This window comes from Balaenoptera musculus, chromosome 5 (assembly GCF_009873245.2).
Source record: "Balaenoptera musculus isolate JJ_BM4_2016_0621 chromosome 5, mBalMus1.pri.v3, whole genome shotgun sequence".
NCBI classification, from domain to species: domain Eukaryota; kingdom Metazoa; phylum Chordata; class Mammalia; order Artiodactyla; family Balaenopteridae; genus Balaenoptera; species Balaenoptera musculus.
In genome coordinates this window covers 108,756,345-108,778,233 of record NC_045789.1, presented here as the reverse complement: position 1 = coordinate 108,778,233, position 21,889 = coordinate 108,756,345, and the positions used below count along the sequence as shown (strand labels likewise).

Genomic DNA, 21,889 nt, shown 5'->3' with positions numbered 1-21,889 from the left:
ATTAAAAGTTTAATATAAGCATCAAAAATCATGCTAATGATGAGGACTAAAAAGTAGGTATTAGGCAAACTTATAAAACAAAGTACTATTATTTTTACACTTCAAATAAATCATAAAGTAAAAAATCGTAAAATATCAACATGTGCAAGGGAAGCATTAACAGTCCTTTCAGTGATTTGCCATAAACAGATGTTTTAAAAGTGCTACAGTTTAAGGCATTATATTTTAAAGTATAATAAACATCTGATTTCAACATAATCTCACAGAAGAGTTTTTTTCTCAAGTTAGCTACAAACTGTTTGGTTAGGGGGTACTGAAAATGCATGTATAAATCAAAGAGTAATAAAGTTGCTAATGCAAAGTTACTAGTGCAATTCCGAAGCATATGAAATTCCAGATCAGAACAAACTGCCCTGCTCATGGTACAGGGTAATTCACACATGCATCATCCATCTGAAGTCTCTAGGGGCTTCCCTGGTGGCACCGTGGTTAAGAATCCGCCTGCCAATGCAGGGGACACGGGTTCAAGCCCTGGTCCAGGAAGATCCCACATGCCATGGAGCAACTAAGCCCGTGCGCCACAACTACTGAGCCTGTGCTCTAGAGCCCATGAGCCACAACTACTGAGCCCACGTGCCACAACTACTGAAGCCCGTGCTCTGCAACAAGAGAAGCCACCACAATGAGAAGCCCGCGCACTGCCATGAGGAGTAGCCCCTGCTCGCCACAACTAGAGAAAGCCTGTGCGCAGCAACGAAGACCCAACGCAGCCAAAAATAAAAATTAATTAATTAATAAAAGAAAAATAAATAAAGTCTCTATAACAACCTCTCCATTCACTCACAGTGCCTATGCATTTCGTTTCTTAGCTTTTCTTTTTTAATTAACAAAAATCCTCAAGGCACCTAAAGATTGGCCTGTATTTCATTAACCCATTTTGAAAATGCAGAGAGGCAGACTGGTATGAGACCAATGCAGAGGGGCAGTATAGAGAAGTGGTACAGGAAGAACTCTCCAGTTACGAAGACTGGTAGGTCTGAAATGCACTGTGGTACTTTTTCACTACATGTAGGCCGTTAAGTTCTCTAAGCCTGAGCTTCATCAGCTACAGAATGGCATCCTCTTACTAAACATTCTTTAAGAATTATGTAAGCATACAAGTAAAGCATAAAGTATGGTGCCAGCATGAGGAAAGGCTCAAAAGTACGGCTGCTTATGTTATTATCACGATCCTTTCTATATAAGGAGTATAACGGGAGAATGAAGGAAAGGGCTAGCCACTTTTGGAGCATGTTCTCTTTGGCCAGGTCAGCTCTTCATCGTCTAGGACTGCTCAGACATTTAGCATCCCGGCCTCATGGCAACAAAAAAGCCATTAGCACCCCCATCACGGTGATAACTGAAAACACACCCACATATTTCCAAATAGCCCCTGAAAGAAGTCATTACCTTTTTTCAGAACCGTTCTTTTAGAGGGAGTTTATTTGTTAAGAAACAATTTAGTTATCTTAAAAAGAATAGGAATGCCTTCCTGTCCTTGCAAGTCTTCAAGGATGAGATACATTAGGCCTGGTGGCAGGAAGAACAGTTAAGGAACGTTCAGTACAGTTTGAATCCTCTTCTCATAAATCCCAGTATTAAAATTCCAGAGCTCACTACTGAGGGCTCAAGTCAAAAGCTAGAGCTACATCCTTGTGAATAAACACAGCAGAAAGGAATTCTGCCATGAAGCCACTTCTTCAGCTAGGCTCACTGTTCATGTATTTGAAATAGAGAAGGCGGACGTATACATTCAGACAATAACCTTTCCTCAACATACTAAACAAGGGTCCACTTCATCCCATGTCTACAAAAAGTAAAAACTAAAATCATAAACAAAAAGATAATAACAAAACAAGTCCTCCAAAACCGACATAAGATCTGTGTCAAGAAAAGATCTAGGGCTTCCCTGGTGGCAGCACGGTGGTTAAGAATCCGCCTGCCAATGCAGGAGACACGGGTTCGAGCCCTGGTCCAGGAAGATCCCACATGCCGCGGAGCAACTAAGCCCGTGCGCCACAACTACTGAGCCTGAACTCTAGAGCCCGCGAGCCACAACTACTGAGCCCACGTGCCACAACTACTGAAGCCCGCGTGCCTAAAGCCCATGCTCCGCAGCAAGAGAAGTCACCGCAGCGAGAAGCCTGTGCACCGCAACAAAGAGTAGCCCCCAGTCGCCGCAACTAGAGAAAGCCCGCGTGCAGCAACGAGTACCCAACGCAGCCAAAAATAAATGAATAAATTAAAAAAAAAAAAAAAAAAAGAATCTGCCTGCCAATGCAGGGGACACGGGTTCGAGCCCTGGTCCAGGAAGATCCCACGTGTCGTGGAGCAACTAAGCCCGTGCGCCACAACTACTGAGCCCGCGTGTGCCCTAGAGCCTGTGCCCCGCAACAAGAGAAGTCACCGCAATGAGAGCCCATGCACGGCAATGAAGAGTAGCCCCTGCTCACCGCGACTAGAGAAAGCCCACGCAGCGACGAAGACGCAACGCAGCCAAAAAGAAATTAAGTAAAAACATAATAATAAGAAGAAAAGCTCTAATTCATTGTCCCCTAAACCCACGTCCTTCTCTGATGAAGTATTCAAGTCTGAACACCACTTTCATGTTGTCATGGGTCTTAAACAGGTAGGTCTTCCTTCTCCTCCTGAATTTGTTCTCCAGAGCTTAACAGTGCTTTGGTGATGTCAGAAAAGATGGAGCATTTGACCATCATTCATGCCAAGATAGAGAGAGAAGTCAAATTTTGTTACCGTCATTTTCCACGTGGAATGACTGAGGCACTGAGGGATGAGAAGAAATGCTCATTGGTGGAGGCTGCTGAGAATAAAATCCGTATCCCCTGCTTCCGAATCCAGTACTTTCGTCGCCATCCCCCAAGTCACGTGCATTACTAAAATGGCTGAAGTTTCCTTCTGAGGAACCCTCCAAGATGAAAGGTCCCACGTGCTCTATCCTCTTTCCAATCTCTCTCTAATCCAAGCCTAACCTAGACCTGCAGAGTTGCTGGATCCGCTGTCAATTACAGAAGGAAGAATCTGTTTAGAAGGACATGTATTTACATTCTCTGCACCATCTCTTCATGGAGGTGTTCTTTATCTCTTTGAAATGATTATATTAAACGGATGTGGGGCTAAAGTTAGACCGTATTTCCCAGTCAGGATCGGCTTCGAGTCCTTAGGCAAAGCAAATGTGAAACTCTGCATTAGGCTCACGAACATCAGGAATAATTCCATCTTTGCCAGCTGCTCTCCCATACATACCCGCTTCCCTAAAAATGAGACGAGGAAAAAAGGTAAGGATTATAATACCATCCCTTTTCCTACCTCAAAAGGGATAAATTTATGAAATTTCTAAATTGAGTGTTTTAAAGGCAGACATAGAGAGTTTTGAAATAAAATTGCCACATATACCCCATGGCTTCCCACAGTCTATGCTGATCAGAATTTTTGCATACCAAGTTCACATTTTAACTCCTACTCATAAAAATCTATCCACATCCTAGATAGGAACTAGAGACGGAGCCAATGAGGCGGGCTACCTTGCCTCCTCCATACTTACTTATTTCTTTCCTTGCTCTTACCTGGAAGATTAAGGAGAAAAGACATCAAATACGAATCTCTAGAGCATTCCTTTTCTATAGAAAGAAGTCTATATGCCCTAATCTAGGAACCTAAAAGAGGGAATGGTGAGATTAGAGAGCCCACACTCTCACCCACCATTCAGGCAGGTCAAAAGCTGCTCTTAACTCCAGCAGTTCCCTGGGACTCAAACAATCACCTGGACAACTCAAAAAGGAAGATTTCTAGTCATATTTAAAGATTTAAAACCAATTGCTTTCACTTTGTTTTTAAAATCTGAAATAAACATAGTGGAGATGCATTATCTAAATTATTTCTCTCTTATATTAGCTTGTCAAAAAAGAAACATTTTTAAAAGAGTATCATGAAATAATAAAAGATTCTTTTGGTTCTATTTCTTTTTTAAATTATACCATTAAGAAAATAAAAGTTTAACTGACCTATCCCAAAAGGAATAAATGTTTCCTTTTTAATAAGTTGTCCTTGATCATCCAGAAATCGATTAGGGTAGAAATCATTTGGTTTCTCCCAAATGGCTGGGTCTCTGTGTATTGACCACAAGTTGGGTAATATTATCGTGCCTTTAGGAATGGTATACCCTTGGAGCACTAAAACAAAACAAAACAAAACCACAGTATCATTCAACACGCTTTTACTAATAACTCTTGGTATACATCACTCTCTCAAAAAAAAAAACACAAGAAAACAAAAAAAAAAAGCTAGTTACATATCTAGCTTCTTAATTTGCTGAGAGCAAACTCTGAGGTACTTGAGGGCAGAGGCAAAACCTTATCAACTGGCATCCTCTCCATACCCTCCCAGGACCCAGCCTGAGACAGGGCACAGGAGTTGCTCTGATGGATGTTGAGTTAATCAATTAAATCAAATGATAAAAACATTACAATTAAGAGAAAACATTAAAATGGAAATCATAGGGCATTTCAGGTGAACTTTCCCAAAGAATTACAAATTCCTAATACTTGTATACAATTTTACAGTTCCCAGTCTTTTATATCACACAATACAATGAAGAAGGTAAACTGAGGTAAAGGGATGTACAGGGAAGTCAATGCTGGTTCATACCAGCTGACAAGTTCATATGCACTTTAAACAACGCCCCAAGGATACTGCACACTCCTTGTATCTAATTTACACCAAAGAAACTGTTAAGTGATCCAATGTCATTTATACGTGATTGCCTCCTACAACTGTCTTGTAACTAGATTTAAGCCCATTTCATCACGGGCTATCTCCAGAGGACGAAAACTCCTTGCTATGAGGGATGCTTACAGTGAGTCTGAGTGCCTGAATGTCAAGGACACTGTAGGTGAAAGGCTGAAACATGTGCCTTCAGAATCAGATGGGTTCTTCTAATTCTTTAATACTTGTGCTTCAGTTGCAGAACCGGAAAAAATGAAGTAGAATAATTCCCAGTTAAACCCCTTAATTTCATAATTAGGCTAGCTCTTCGGACCTCCAAGAACAGGAGGACTGAGAGGGGCCTTTGTTAATTCTGGAGTTTTTTTCTGCCAGTACAGCCACCTTAAACGGCAGCATAATCTGACCAGTGTAAGTGTGCACGCTCTGAAGGCTAGAGAGCTATTTACCAAACAGGCGGGGCTGGAACGCCAGCCGGTACAGCAAATAAGGGACAGCTGAGGAGGAAGCATCCTCTGGACATCTGATTATCCATGACAACAAACCCTTGCCACACCCTCACCTCAACTCCTCTGGATGAAGGGGACGGGCTTCCCTCAAGGGCGTTCCAAGGAGGAAGGCCCTGGACTTGCCTGTTTTCTCTGAGGTCATGTGAGGGATGGAGAGTGGCACCACCACGCTCAGCCTCTGAACCTCCATGATGGTGGCTTCTGTGTAGGGCATCCGGGCCTTGTCAGTGAGGGAAGGGGCACGGTCACCACCAATGACCCTTTCAATTTCTTCATGAACCTTTTCTATACAGAAGAAAAAAGGAAAGCATAATCCAAAAGATAAGCCAGGAGAGACTGCCCTCCCATACACTCTTCCCATCACCATATTCAACAGCTGATAAGTTGGCAGCACAGGCCTGACTTGGCCTCAGTGAAGTGAAGCGCTGGTCAGATATTCCAGCGGAGGCAGCTGGTCCCAGGGACCCTGTACCAGCCTGGGACTCTGAAGGAGGATGGCAGAACAGACAGAGCAGCAAGGGGGAAAGCACTCTGGATTCAGGAGCACTCTGAATTATTCTCTCGTATCAACATCTGATTGACTCTTAAGCTTTTACCTGTGACAACGTGTGGTAGCCCAACATGACCCCCAGTGATCCCCACTTCTTGGTGTTCACAACTTTGTGCCATCCCCTCCCACTCTGTTCCAAACTGGTCTATGTGACCAACAGAATAAAGGAGAAGCGATGGCATGACCATTCTGAGCTTAGGTTATAAAAGACACTATGGCTTTTGTCTTGGCCACTTACTCTCTAGGGTCATTCACTCTGGGGGAAGGCAGCTGCCAGTAAAGCAGCCCTATGGAAAGTTCCAAGTGGCAAGGCCTGCAGCCAGCCGCCATGTGGATGAGTCATCTTGCAACTGGATCCTTCAGTCCCAGTCAAGTCTATAGATGTTTGTAGCCCCAGGCCAGCATCTTGATTACAACTTCATGAGAAATCCTAAGCCAGACCATCCAGGCTAAGCTGCTCCTAGACTCCTGATCCTCAGAAACTATGTGAAATAATAGATGGTTGTTGTTTTAAGATGCTACATTTTGGGATAATTTGTTACTCATCAATAGTTAACGAATATAGGTAGGCACAATCCCATGTATAGTAGGCAGGAAATGGTCCCTCAAAGATGTCCACGCCATAATCCCCTGGAACCTGTGAATATGCTACCTTATATGGGAAAAAAGGACTTTGCAGATGTGATTAAATTAAGGACCTTGTGATGGGGAGATTATGCTGGATTTTCTGGGTGTGTCCAGCCTAATTACATGGGTTTTAAAATTGGAGAACTGGGACTTCCCTGGTGGCACAGTGGTTAAGAATCCACCTGCCAATGCAGGGGACACGGGTTCGAGCCCTGGTCTGGGAAGATTCCATATGCTGCAGACCAACTAAGCCCGTGCACCACAACTACTGAGCCTGCGCTCTAGAGCCCGCGAGCCACAACTACTGAAGCCCACGCGCCTTAGAGCCTGTGTGCAGCAACTGCCGAGCCAGCGTGCTGCAACTACTGAAGCCCACACGCCTAGAGCCCGGGCTCCGCAACAAGAGAAGCCACTGCAATGAGAAGCCCGCGCACCGCAATGAAGGGTAGCCCCCGCTCACCGCACCTAGAGAAAGCCCACGCACAGCAACGAAGACCCGATGCAGACAAAAAAAAAAAAAAAATTGGAAACTTTTCCCAGTTGAGTTTAGAGTCAGAGGGAGATATGACTATGAAAGAATGGTCAGAGAGATGCAACATTGCTGGCTTCAAAGATGGAGCAAGGGGGCCACGAGCCAAGGAAGCTGGAAATGGCAAGGAGATGGATTCTCCTCCAGAGCCTCCAGAAAAGAACGCAGCCCTGCCAACATCTTGATTTTGGTTCACTGAGACATGTATCAGGCTTCTAATGTATAGAACTGTAACATAACAAATTTGTGTTGTCACTAACTGTGTGGTTATTTGTTGTAGGAGCAACGGAAAACAAATACACTGTTCTCCCCTGTATCCTTCCACTATGAACTTCCACTGAAATTCACTACCTATTGGTACTGATGTGGCGGAACTAGCTCTGTGACCTTGTGAAAATCACAGAACTTCTCTGGGCCTCTGGTCTCATCTTCAAAAAAGATGAATGGGTTCAGATGATCACTATGATTCTCTTCAACTCTAAAACAGTCTTCTCTAAAGTTCTTTCTTCATCACAGATTTCACACAGAATCAGACCTGTAGAGATTTAAAGCAGATTCAAGCAAGCTGTGACCTTAGTGCCACTGTCTAGAAACTTGGAGCTTCGTTGTTAACACCTTACCAATTCCCTATGAGATGCAAGTATTTCCATTTTGCTTTCCAGCCTGAAGACATTGCTTACTGACAGGAGCAACAGGATCACAAAGGTTGTTGATTTAAATGGAAATGAAAAAAAATATATCCTGGTTTTGCCATGAATAAAGGAAACATCTGTTTATTACCTTGTATGTCGGGGTTCAGTGACATATACAGGAGGCACCAAAGCAAAGAGTTAGTTGTGGTATCAGTGCCAGCAATGAAGAGATCGCCAATGATATAAAATAAGTAATCTTCATCAAAACTACTATTGCTATTATTTTTCCTCTCCTCCTCCACATGGAGAAGATACATGTCTATGAAGTCCTGAGGGTTCTCTACATCCAGAGACTCTCGATGGTCTTTGATGATTTTTTTAAGGAAAATAGTTAAATCCTTTTCAATCTGTCTTAATTCCTTAAATGGTCCAAAGGGAAGGTAATAAAGCCAGGAGCATATGTTGACCAAGAGGAGCTGGGTGTTCAGACAGATTTCTAACGCTCGTGACATAAAATTAAGCATTTTCTTAAACTCACTATTGGTGTAATCAAAGCGCTGGCCAAAGCACAAAGAGCAAATTATGTTAGAGACAGCGTTGTTGACAATGGGGAAAGGATTGAAGAGGACTTCTCCATTCTTCTGCATTTCCTCTTTCACGTATTTGAACTCCTCAATAATCTTGGGCTCCAAGCTAAGCTTTCCCAAGCCAAAATGACGAAGAGTTGAATGAGAGAACTTCCTCTGTTGTCTCCAGACTGGACCATAATGTGCGAATACAATCCCTGCAAAAGGACACCAAGAAAAGAAGGTAAGAAAGAGCAATGCTTGATAATTAATACTGAACAGGACCAACCATGAAGGGTATTTGTATTTCTCAAGTCACTTGTGCAAAGTTCATATACGAACAGATAAAGATCACCAGCCAAGAAGAATGACTAGCAAAATTTAGTTATCAAGATAGTGTATGTTTATAATAACAAAAGTCATATCCAATTTGATTAGGAAAATTTGCTATTAAGCTTATTATTATATATACTAACTCCTGGTGAAATGAAACGAGTTTCAATGTCTAGAGTTAGTGTAAATTACAAAATCTTATTTTCATAAGAGTGAATACAGACTAAGAAAATATTTCAGGCTAGGTAAATGTGAACAGAAGGATAAGCATGGTTAACAGATTGCACATGAGGGCAGGGACAATATCTGATTTTGCTCATCATTAAAATCCAAACTTCTGGCATAGTGCTGTATACAAAGGAGGAGATTGTTAAATATGAGCTGAATAAATCAACAGCCCATTGGCCATCAAAGTTTGGATCAAATAACTGGCAGGTAATCTAAAATGTCTGTAGTTGCAAACAGCCCTAATTTAAAAACATCTGAACTCAAGGGCATTCACAACTACATCTTATTTGATTCTCACTTATGTTATACATCTTCCGCCATCAAACCCAAAAGAATTACTCCCAGATGTTGTATCAGATTGTTCTCAAATTTTCCTTGTTTCCTGTCACTTACTTCATTCTCTTTTCCATGGTGTGCTTTATTGTTTCAGCGTGCTCTTCTCCTTCCATTTTTCATCCACTTCATTCCTGCTACCTTCAAGGACATGCTTCATTCATTTAACAAATATTTCTGAATGCCTACTATGTGCTAGACACTGGGATGCTGTGAATACAGCTGAGAATGAAATAAAGACCTCTCTCAGTGGTTAAGTCTTCTCACAATCTTTTATACCTATATAAAATGACTCTCAATAGAAATATCCACATGGTCAAGTGTATTGGATTACTTGTCACTTCCATTTTCCTGCCTGGAATATTCCACACATCTGCTCAAATCTGATGTTGCTTTCTAGGCCTTTTGTTCAGGTGTTTTGTGACTTCCATTTGACATCATTTACAAAATTTTTTTGACCCTCCTGTGTTGAACTCATTTCCTGGATTCTATGTCTTTACCTTATTTCACTCCTGTATTTTGCTGAAGCCCATCCTCTAATGGTTTCCTGGGACAGGACACATCAGAGGCAAATTTCTAAACATTTTTAGAAAATGTATTTATTGTACCTTTCCCCCTCCATCAGAATTTTGAAGACATTGCTAAGAGTGCATTGATGCGTCATAAAATATGTACACCTTCAATGTGACTAGACATTATCAACTTCTTCTCCAAAGTGGAGAGTACACCAGAAGTAAATGAACGATCTCTTGTCAAATAGCTGCCATCACTTCGTAGTCATCAACATTTTATTTTTGCCAATCAGAGGGCTGAAATGCACCTCATCTGATTTTTTATTTGCATTTCCCTGATTGTTACAGTGAGTTGGAGCAGCTTCTCATATGGTTATTGGCCAGGTTTCCTATTCTGTGATTTGTACTTAATAACTGTGCAATTTTCTTCTTCTTATATATTCTACATGCATAGCAGACATTGTCTCCCATCATGTGAATTGCTTTTTCATGTTTTAATGCTATTACTTGATAAACATGTTTTGAAGGTAGTTCCATTTCTCAATCTTTTTCTTAGTGATTTGTGCTGCATGTCTTATTTTAGAAATCTTTTCCTATCACAGGTTTATAAATATATTCTTTACTTTCTTGTAAAATTTAAAAATTTTGCTTTTTCACATTTAAGCCTCTATAACCTACCTGGAATTTATATTTATGTTAGGTGTTCCTACTTATTGTGAAGAAGGAATCCACTTTTCCCCTTATTTTGATAACCTATTGTTCAAGCACCATTTATGAAACAGCCTCTCCTTTTCCCTACTGATCTACAACATTTGCTGTACACAGGCAGCTCAGTTTATAGGTTTTCTAGTCTGCTATATTGTATATTGGTCTATTTATTTATGACTGTGCTTAAAGCACACTGTCTTAACTACTGTTACTCTATAATAAGATCTAAATAGACTTTATAATAAGTCTTAATATCTAATAGGGAAGTTCCCACCACCACCATCTTGTTCTTTTTCAAAATTGTTTTTTGATTACTCTTGGCTCTTTACTCATATTTATCAAACTTTAATCAGCTTGTCAAGTTCTATTTTTAAAAAAACACCTTTGAGATTTTGATGGGAATTGCATTTAACTTACAGATTAATTTGAAAATTGCCTTCTTTATGATAATTGGACTTACCTGCAATCCAAGAATAAATCCAACTTTGGTTATGATACTTTCATGTTTTTTTAAAGATATTGTTGGATTTGGTTTCCTAATATGTTGTTTTTAAAAATTCATATTCATACATGAAAATGGACTATAAATTTCCTTTCTCATAATGTATTTGTCTGGATATACTCACCTCCTAAAATGAGCCATGGTGTATTCTTTCTCTCTGGAAGAATTTGTCTATAATTATAATGGCATGTTCTTTTTTCCTTACGTTTATTCTTTTGTTGTTTTTCAGATATATAAAATTAGCTATCTAACTAATTTTCAGATCTTTACCCTAATAAAGGATAGTTAAGGCTGTACAATTGCCTTTGGGTGCCACTTTAGCTGCAGTCCACCAGTATTGTGTGCATGTCTTTTCAATGCATTTTAAGTATAAAAATTTGGGGACTTCCCTCGTGGTCCAGTGGTAAAGAATCCACCTTACAATGCAGGGGACGCTGGTTCGATTCCTGGTTAGGGAACTAAGATCCCACATGCCGTGCGCCATGACTACTGAGCTCGCGCACCTCAGAGAGCCTGCGTTTTGCAAACTACAGAGCCCATGCGCTCTGGAACCCTCGCACCACAACTACAGAGCCCATGTGCCCTGGAGCCTGTGCACCACAACTAGAGAGAGAAAACCTGCGTGCCACGACTAGAGGGAAGCCCACACGCCGCAACGAAGAGCCCGCATACCGCAACAGAGCCTACATGCCGCAACTAAGACCCGACCCGGCCAAAAATAAATAAAATAAGTAAATAATAAAATAACTTTTTTAAAAAAGTATAAACATTTTTTTCTATAATTATTCTCTTTTGCCACCTAGATTAATTTGGCTTATGATGATTTTTGACATTGATGAGGCTAGGTTTTTAGTCTAGCATGTGATCAATTTTAATAAAATTTCCAAATAAAGTTGAGAAGAATTTTTATACAAGCAATTGTTGGGTACAGGGTCCTCTTTCCAACAGAGAAAGCTACATAACTGTCAGACTCAAATCTTCTTTATCCCTGCCAAAGTTTTATCTGCCTGATCTATCAACTATTCAAATACTTATGTTAAAATAATTTGCACTAATGGTGCATTTGTCAATTCCTTTTTTCAGTTCTGTAAGATCTTGCTACTTGTAGATATATATCATGGCTATATATTTATATATAATATATAAAATATTTTAAAATTAAGATATATAAATATATAAAATTAAAATGTATTAAAGAATTGTATATACCTACGTTGTTAGGTACATATGTATGCTAGACAACATTGTTAGGTACATTCAAATTTAGAAATAAATGCCCTCTATTAGTTTTTCCAATATTTATTTACAGTCCCCTACATGTCAGATACTAAGGGCATACAGATTTAAAAGACACAGTCTTTGTTCTCAAGATGCTTCCAGTTTTGTGAGGAACTGGATAAACCAACAACTCTAATACACTGTTGTATGTTAGACTGTATTGAAGTTGCACATTGTACTGAATGTTGCATGGTGGATTGCACTAAAGCTGCACAGTTGGAATGCATGGTATTGAATGCTGCATTGTTGGAATGCACTGTATTAAATGTTGTATGTTGGAGGTGTATTGAAGTTGCAATGTAGACAAAGGAAAATGCACCATGTCAGCTGAGGGAAAGCAGTACTTCTCAGAGACGACATCTGAGCGATACTTCGTTTGTAAATAAGGATGTGTATGAAGGCACATTTTAGAAAAATAAAGAACTTGGGGGATGTTAAAGAGGGTACAGTATTTCAAGAGGGCTGAATTATCTTCAGGGAAAAATTCAGGTTTAGATAAGGCAAGGAAATGGAGGGAACCTTCTCAAAAGAGACTAATATCTGGGCATTAGGTATTTGACAACAATCTGACAGGTATGAAGTGCAAGATAAGAGGTGACCAAGGAGACAGTGCCGGAGAATGCCAGGGATGAGAGGCAGGGACAGAATTAACGGCCTCAGGGTTTCAAACATTACAAAATACCCACGTCATGAAGCCAGAATGGCTTAAAGCAGGGGTCCCCAACCCCCGGGCCATGGACCGGTATCGGTCCGTGGCCTGTTAGGAAGTGGGCCGAACAGCAGGAGGTGAGTGGTGGGTGAACAAGCAAAGCTTCATTTGTATTTACAGCCATTCCCCATCGCTCGCATTACCACCTGAGCTCTGCCTCCTGGTGAGTTGTATAATTATTTCATTACAAATTACAATGTAATAATAATAGAAATAAAGTGCACAGTAAATGTAATGCGCTTGAATCATCCCAAAACCATACCACTCCCTCCATCTGTGGAAAAATTGTCTTCCACGAAACTGGTCCTTGGTGCCAAAAAGGTTGGGGACCACTGGCTTAGTCTTAAGAGTGTTTGGAAGAGGTTCAGGCACACCCTGTAGTTGTTATCTCCATTCTTAGCCCTGAATGTATACAATGGATGTACACAAAGACTTCATCTCAAGGAGGATAATAACACTGAAAAATAAACATGGCTCCAAAGCAAAAACCAGGACTATTGTTTGGGAATGACAAAAACATACCCTCAAGCTAGTCTGGCAAAAAGGCCAGTTAGGCTGTGGATGGAACCAAAAAGCAGGAAGAGCTGGGTGTTACCACCTCGGAGAAGACTAAATGCCACAGAACTCCTCTCTGCACCTATTTTTCACTTCTTTCTTCCTGACTGACTTCATTCTTTCCTACTGTGAACCAGCTTTTCCAAGAACTGGGAGCTATCTTGAGATGCCCATTCTCCCATTTTCACCACCGGAAAGAAAAGCCCTCTAAAGCCCTCTATTCTCTAGTTCTAACCTGAAAAATTCTGGGGAAGGACTCAGATGTTTCCGTCAGGTATTCCATGGTGATACCAATTTGGAATACTTTACATTTATTATTTGGCTTGAGGTTTCCAAACTATGCCACAAGTATCAATTCTTACCCCAAAACTATGTGTGGATCGATCTGTAGCTATGAACTCTTGAGTTCTGTGTCCAGCCCACAGACTCACTACCATCACAAAAAGGTGAGATATTCTGATCAAATCACCTTTGATCAGGGGTCTATCCCCTGACTAATCACTGTGGCCAGAGAGGGGAATTCATGTAAAGATATGGCATCTCCCGTTCCAACCACAGTTAATGGATACAAAAGGGTGGTGGAGCCAGAGTTCCTCAGAAGAAGGGGTTGCTCTTGTCAGAGGACTAGGTGCTAGACAGTTGAAACAAAAATCTACCTCAAACCAAACAAAGGATGGGCTAAATTAACTATGATACATTCTCACAAAGGAATATTGTACAGTTCTTAAGAACTTTGTAGAAAATTCAATAATATGGAAAAATATTCATAATACTTTAAGTGATAAAAATAATTTTAAAGAGTGTGAAGAATATGTTTCCATTTCAAGGAAGCAAATATATTTTTTAAAATACCTGTACATATGGAAAAAAAAATACTAGAAGCCTGCCACAGATTGAATGTGTCCCTTCAGAGTTCACATGTTAAATCCTAATGCCTGGCGTGATGGTATTTGAAAGTAATCTTTGGGATGTGATTAGGTCATGAGGATGGAGCCCTCATGAATGGGATTAGTGCCTTTATAAAAGAGGCCCCAGAGATCTCCCTTGCTCCCTTCACCATGTGAGGTTACAGACAGTTGTCTGTGAGTCAGGAAGCTGGCCCCCAACAGACACCAATCAGCTGGCACCTTGATCTTGAATTCTCAGACTCCAGAAATAAATTCTGTTGTTTATAAGCCACCTAGCACATGGAACTCTGTTACAGCAGCTCAAATAGACTAAAACAAAGGTGATATATAAAAATGTTAATAGTGGCTATCTCAAAATAACACTGATCACAGATGATTTTCAATTATTTTTTAAAAGAATTAAAAGGAATTCTTTTACTCCTGTTCCATGTTTTATGTTTTACAATAAGCAACATATATTACTAAAATAAAAATAGTTAAAATACATTAAATTTGATGCAATTCTATGTTGATCACACATACGTTTTCTTTCTCTTGAAGCAGAGAAAGTGTTATCCACTGATTATATTTGCCCTTCCCTTCCATAGGGTCATATAAGTGTCCCTCTTAGTGGGAATTCAGGCCTTCTTGAAATGAGCACGTAACTATTTAAAATATGTACTTTACTGCATTTACTACAAGATTCAGTTATCTTGTTTTCCTCATTCATTTTCAAATAGCTCAAATGAACTTCCACTTTCTATCTTTATTTCCTAATTTCATTTGTATCTTGTACCCCTTCGAGGTAGTCAATCCTGACTGGTCTATCCTGTACTTCTAAAGTTCTTCAAAATTTCCTTTTGCCTCCCATTTTTCATGTCTTTGCAATTTCCTTTGACTCTTGCTCCAAGTCTCTAGAAATCTCTCAAAATTAGAAGTAATCTAATTTCTATCAACAGGGAAACAGATAAATTACAAAAGCTAGAGGTAGAAAGATACTTTATAAATATATGACATATGTAAGGTTTTAAAAAACATACCAAATAAAGCTATGTACTGTTTATGAATCTGAAGCAAATGTGAACAGTGATGAATGAGTTTATATTACTCTCTGAACTTTATATTTGAAATATTTTAAAATAAAAATGTGATGTGCATAAACCTTTGAGAAGAAACAGACCACACTTAAAGTACTCTTTTGGTAGCCTTGGCTCTGACTTTGTAAGTTTTTTTATTGAAGTATAGTTAATTTACAATATTATATTAGTTTCAGGCATATAAGACAGTGTTTCAAAATTTTTAGATTATACTCCATTTAATGTTATTATAAAACATTGGCTATATTCCTTGTGATGTACAATATACCCTTGTAGCTTATTTATTTTATACATAGTAGTTTGTACCTCTTAATCTGACTTTGTAACTTTATTAACTATTCCTGCTCAGGAACAAAATCAGATGGATGAATAAGTATGATGGGCATACCTGATGCAGAACATCTTTGTGGCCTATCTACCTTACTATAATTTTTATGCTTAAAAAGAACATCAACTTGTCTAAGCATGATAATTTGAAAAACTCAAATATAATAAATAACCTCCCTACATTCTAGAACTTGCTGGCAATGTGTTAGTGAACTATTTCCAGCACATCACTGTTCATGAAATATTCCTTCTCTTCCAGTCTCACCAACTTTAGCAGCAAAACTCTTTTTAAAATATCTTATAAAAATATAAACATTTAATAACGTTATTGGCCTCTAATTCCTAATACCACTTTTCTTTCTCTTAGAGTCTAGGCATCCTGCTTCTGGACAACTTCACATTTTACAATTTTGTCACTGGAAACAGCACTAAAGGTGGCTCGGGCACTCCTCAAATCTTGCTGAGCTGAGCTGCTCAGCCTTTCACTCCTGTGCCCTATCTTCTTCAGGATGACCATGCCATCCAATTCTTGATCTATGACGGCTACCCAGAACTCTTCTGCTGCTTCATCCTTCGATGGGCATCTTGAAATAAACTCACATTCTTCCCTTTTATTTTTCACTCTTGAAACAATTCCATTAAAAGATTCCTTGACTATCTACATTTTCCTATTCAGATGGCCTGTTCTTTATTCCAAGTTAAATCGACAAGCATTTTCCTTGTGACATACGGTTCTTGCTTTACTTTCTCCTGTCAATCACTTTCACCAGCAACATAAATTTCTTACAGCACATTCGCCCAACACATATCCACCAGAATACAAGAGCAGCATCACCTAAAAAGTCCTAACTGTCTCTTGGAGGAATTAATGCTTTAGTTGAGATGCTGAAGCACCAAATTACCCCAGGCTCCCAGGACTTTCCAAAATAAGGAGGGATCCAATAATAAGCTGTGATCCAACTAATACTTAGAAACTGCCTTATTATAGATTCTTAACCAAACTATACATCCACCAAGAAGGACCTCGAAGAAGAAAATCTAATTCCTACCTTTAAAAATCAGGAGGAAAAGACAGATGAGCAACAAAAGTGACAATATAATGTGGTAAGTGCATCAACAGATGTATGTATGTATCAATAGATGTATGCATGCATTCATTCATTTCTTGATTACCTGCTCTGTGACGATTAGTAGGCATACCGTGGTTAACAAGATGAGCCAAATCTTTGCCCTCACAGAGTTCACATTCCAATGGTAGGTGGGGTTGGTAATAGGCTAAACGCTTTCAAAGTTTTTAATGAATGAGGTTAGTGAAATATAAATGAGATAAAGTAAGTTGTGATATTAGGCAGTGTCTAAAATAGTAGTGAAAGGTGACAACTGGCCTGAGAGATGATAAGGAATAAACCAAGTAAAAAATTATCCCAGGGGACTTCCCTGGTGGCGCAGCGGATAGGACTCCGAGCTCCCAATGCAAGGGGGCCCGGGTTCGATCCCTGGTCAGGGAACTAGATCCTACATCCATGCCACAACTAAGGAGCCCACATGTCGCAACTAAGACCCAGTGCAACCAAATAAATAAATAAATATTTTAAAAAAATTTTTTTAAGTTATCCCAGGCCTAAGGACGACAAAACCCAGTAGCCTGAGGCAGTCACCAACTTGCCAAGAATCAGCTTTGTGCGTCCAGAGCAGACACTGTACTTGAAATGTACAATAAAGGGAGAGTGGAAAGAGATAAAGTCAGAAACGCAGGCAGAGGCCAGACCCTTTGGGGCGCAGCAGGTCTCGTATGGAGCTGGAAACAACTGGTTTCAGTGGGGGGAGCGAAATGATTTGTTCTGATTCATATTTTTTTTTTTTTTTAAAGAAATCCCTTTGGCTGCTGTATGGATAAAAGATCGGAGCAGAAGCAAGCAGGCTAGTTAAAAGGCTTCTGGAGTAAGAAACGAAAAATGATGGTAGCTTGGATGAGATGGAGATGGAGAGAAGGGAATGGATACAGAACATGGATGTATCTGCAGTAGGCTGACAAGACTGATTGACTGGTAGGGAATGGGATGAGGGTTTAAACGAAAACAGTAGTATCACAGAGAAAACAGTAGCTCACCTCTACCTGGGAGGATAGAGAAATATGTCACAGAACACATTCTCAGAGAGGTGACATTTAAGCAGGTATGAAACAATACAACACAAGTGTTGGTGAGGATATGGAGAAACTGAAACATTGGTTGTTGCTGGTAGGAATTGTAAAATGGTGCAGCTGCTATGGAAAATGGTATGGCAGTTACGCAAAAATATTAAACATATAACTATGAGATGATCAAGCAATTCCATTTCTGGATTTACACCCAAAAGAACTGAAAGCAAGGACTTAAACAGATATTTGTAGACATACCATGTTCACAGCAGCATTTTTCACAATAGTCTAAAGATGGAAGCATGCAAGTATCCATCAGGGGACGAATGGATGAACGAAATGTGGTACATACATTCAATGGAATAGTATTCAGTCTTAAAAAGGAAAGCAATTCTCACACATGCTACAATATGGATGAACCTTAAAACATGATACTAAGTGAAATATGTCAGTCACAAAAGGATAAATATTGTATGATTTCACTTGTATAAAGTACCTAGGAGAGTCAAATTCACGGAGACGGAAAACAGAATGGTGGTTGCCAGGGGTTAGAGAGTTTTTAAATGTTCAATGGGTTTTTAGTGTTTGTTTCATGGTATAAAGTTTCAGTTCTGCAAGATGAAAAGAGTTCTGGAGATAGTGGTGATGGTTTCACAACAACGTGAATGACTTAATGCCACTAAACTGTACACTTAAAAATGGTTAAGATGGTAAATTTTATGTTATCTGTATTTCACCACAATTTTTTTAAAAAGAGAGAGGAAAAGAAAAGCAGGTGGGAGTTCTCCAGACAGCCATGAGAATGGAAGAGAATTCCAGGTAGAAGAAGCAGCATGTGTGAAGACATGGAGAGGGTGAGGTATGAACTGTGACACGTATGATTTGTTTTTCAGTGGGACATTTAGAATATTAAGACCATCATTACAATTCATTTAACATCCTGATGCAAAATTCTGGCTTAATCAGATTCTGAAAAGCCTGGATCTCTTTATACCACATGCCAGGAAGAGGAAGTAGCAGTTCATTCACTTAATAAATAGCTATTGACTCCTATATGTGCCAGGCAGGACAAGGAATAACTCTGTCTTCCTAGATGTCAGTCTAGTGGTGAAGACTCACATTCAGGCCAAGGTTACAAAATTATGAAGCCTCAGTATTGATAAGTGCAGTGAAGGAAAAGTACTCGTGCAATGAAACTGGTTCTAACAAGGGAGATTAACTTACCTGGAACGGAAGTGAGGAAAAAAACTCCCTGAGGGAAAAACATTTAAATTAACACCTGACTGAAGGGTAGGAATGACACAGACGGAAACACCGTCTGGGCCCCGTGCCGGCCAATAAGACAAAGGGGAACACTGATAAACAAAAAGGGCAAATGTGATATTCTATTGCAGCGGATAACATGTTTACCAACGCTCAAGACTGCCCAACATAGACTTCCATAAGCAGGAATCACAGAAACTATAAACCTATTGTATATTAGGTTTGCCAATTGGCTCTTATCGTGTTTTCTGGACTTTCTATCTTATGGGGAAATAACCTTCTTAAACTCTTGCACCCAAAACGCAAAAGGTATAAATATCCCTCTCTCTTTCTAACACGGCCAAAGTTTCTCGTCGGGAACACAGCCTGAAGAGAGGCCTTGTTCTGGGAAGGAGCGAATACTCCTGGAAAGATGGAACCTATCACAGCTGCAGGGGATCTCAAAGGCACCGGGAGTGGGAGGCAGCGCCGCCCTCCCCCTCCGGCGCTGGGTGCAGGTGTGAGGCAGGCTGGGTGCGCGCGGCCGCAGGGGGCACAGAACTCCCAGCCGCGGCGCACCTGCAGCCCCATCCGCGCGATCACATGGCCCGTGACCCCCAAGGCTCCCGCGGCCGCGGCCCAGCTCACCCTTCCCCTTGGTCAGGATGTAGTTGAGCGGCATCCGCGGGCGGTCGCTGAAGACCTCGGCCTGCTGCACCAGCGCCTCGCGCACGCTGTGGAAGTCGTTGAGGACCACCACCAGGTAGTGGCCGATGAAGAAGCTGTAGATGTTGCCGTACACACGGGCCAGGTCTGCCAGGAGCAACTGCACGCCCAGGCCCGAGGTATTCAATTCTCCGGTCCTTGCCCGCCGGTACGGCCAGCTCTTCCGTCGGAGGAAAGGCGGCAGCAGCACGAAGCCGAAGTTGCCCACCACGGGCCAGGGCGTGGGCCCGGGGGGGATGCCCCGCTTCGGGAGCCGCCACAGCCAGCTCCAGCCCAGCAGCGCGGCGAGAACGAGCAGCAGCAGCGCGCCGCCCGTGGGGTCCAGCCGCAGCAGCCCCGGCGGCGCGTGCAGGAGGCGCAGAGGCCAAGGGGAGTCCTCGACGGGGGCCTGGGGCAGCCCGGCGGAGGCCATGGCCTGTGCGCCGGTGTCCTCAGCCCCGGGCTCCTACCGCTAACCCCAGGAAAGGACACGCAGACACCGGTACTCAGCCCCAAGACCAACTGCCCTGGAAGCCCGGGGGCGGGGAGGAGCGAGAGCGGCGGAGGCCGCTCCGGATTGGCTGCGCCCACCGCTTCCTCCCCAGCCCCTCCAATCAGCGACGCCCGAGAAGAAACGGGGACGCACTGGCAACCAGGCTGTGGCGGTCCGCCGACTATGGGCAAGCTGTCTGGAAGTCGGCCGCCCAATCCGGGTCGCGCCCCTCCCCTGGGTCGGACTTGGCTGTGACCGCCCCTGAGAAAAAGGATGCTCGCACCACATCCTTACGCTCTGATTGGTTACCGGATTTCCTGTGTTATTTGTCAGTTGAGTGCTTAAACCGTGCCAGGTCAACAGGCCCCTCGTATGACTCAGCCTCAACACCAGCAGTTCTACCCTGAGCTGGGCGAGAGGGGTCCCCGCCCCATCTCCTGGTAGCAAAAAGACAGGGTTACTGCTTTATCCATATCGGGAGTCGGAGGAAGAAATGACCCTTTCCTCCACCCACTGACAGCAGGATGATGGAAATGCAATGTGTAGAATTTGTAGATGTAGGTGGCCAACGCTCCGGAGAAAGGATGGGTGGGGAATAGTGGGTTGGGTGGGGTGATGGAGTAAAGCTCTTATAACTTGCCATACACGGGAATATCCCTTTTATGTGGAGAGTGAAAGTTCAGCGTCCGTTTCAGCGTGTGGCCTGGGTAAAGCCGAAGACCTAATCCAGAAATTTGCTTGGAGGATTTAAGTAGCTAATAATATAAAAAGAAAATCAATAGGGTGAGGAGTGGGTCACAATATCATTATAACTATGCTGAGGTTGAGATTTTAAGTGAGAATTGTGTAATGCTTTCAATACAAAGTCCTTTAATTTTCCGTAATTATGGCTCCTAGGCACTTCCCTTTTCTGTCTTCTACAGGCTAAATCCTCTGGTTTCTCTTATGTTAGGTTGACACATAGAATTGTCGATATTAGACCATTTTCTGTCTGCTAAAAGGCCAGTCTCATATAAATCAACTTAACTGATGATAATGAACAAATGTTTCCCGTTTTCTGATCCTTTTTATTCTTTATTTCACATCTACTGTTCTAATACTATTTTTGCCATGCTCTTCATAAATTATTTTAAGCTTCCCCAAAAAACACACCTCTTATCTTCTGTAAGTAACCATTGTTAGATTACTTTTCTCATTTTTTTTCAATTTAGAGAATTTTAAAAATTTTACCACTTGTTTGCACAGATGATCTTCAATGTGTCATCTGATTCTCTTCATAGCCTGTTCTCCAAAATAGTAGCCACTAACATCTTTCCTTACAAGCAACTTAAATTCACAAATGATTTTAAAATATTGACCATGTGACTAATTTAACGACCCTAACAGACACCCTCTTATACAGGATATAATTACGTTCACATTGTTTTCCTAAGTAATTCTCTTATTTAGGCTAACAGCTCTGTAATGCAGATAGGAAGTATTATGGGCTGAGTTGTGTTCCCCCCCAAATTCATATGTTGAAGTCCTAACCCCCAGTACCTCAGAATGAGACTGTTTGGAGATAGGGTCTTTAAAGAGGTAAAGTAAAATGAAGTCATATAAGTGGACTGTAATCCAGTATCACTGGTGTCTTTTTAAGAAAAAGAGA

The 21,889-nt window shown here is 41.2% G+C and overlaps 1 protein-coding gene across 3 annotated transcripts; it reads right to left on the bottom strand.

Moving 5' to 3' along the window:
* Positions 1–2,487: 2,487 nt before the first annotated feature.
* Positions 2,488–20,280, bottom strand: LOC118896050 (cytochrome P450 2U1). Of its 3 annotated transcripts, XM_036853759.1 has the most exons (5): positions 19,692–20,280; positions 7,775–8,410; positions 5,412–5,573; positions 4,062–4,229; positions 2,488–3,311 (listed from the first exon to the last, which is right to left on the bottom strand). In XM_036853759.1, the coding sequence occupies exons 1-5, from the start codon at positions 20,179–20,181 to the stop codon at positions 3,136–3,138; spliced, it is 1,632 nt and encodes a 543-aa protein (XP_036709654.1). In that variant the 5' UTR covers positions 20,182–20,280; the 3' UTR covers positions 2,488–3,135. The 3 variants fall into 3 exon arrangements, 2 of the variants coding, with proteins under 2 accessions (XP_036709654.1, XP_036709655.1); XM_036853760.1 differs by lacking the exon at positions 2,488–3,311 and having other exon boundaries at positions 4,093–4,229; positions 5,342–5,573; XR_005020075.1 differs by lacking the exon at positions 2,488–3,311 and having other exon boundaries at positions 4,160–4,229; positions 4,912–5,573.
* Between the last annotated feature and the right edge of the window lie 1,609 nt (positions 20,281–21,889).

Coding starts and splice junctions, on each gene's coding strand:
- LOC118896050 (XM_036853759.1), bottom strand. CDS start 20,181: ATGGCCTCCGCCGGGCTGCCCCAGGCCCCCGTCGAGGACTCCCCTTGG. Junction 8,411..19,691: donor CATCCTGACCAAGGGGAAGG/GTGAGCTGGGCC, acceptor GTCCTTTTGCAG/GGATTGTATTCGCACATTAT. Junction 5,574..7,774: donor ACTGAACCCCGACATACAAG/GTAATAAACAGA, acceptor TCTTCTGTATAG/AAAAGGTTCATGAAGAAATT.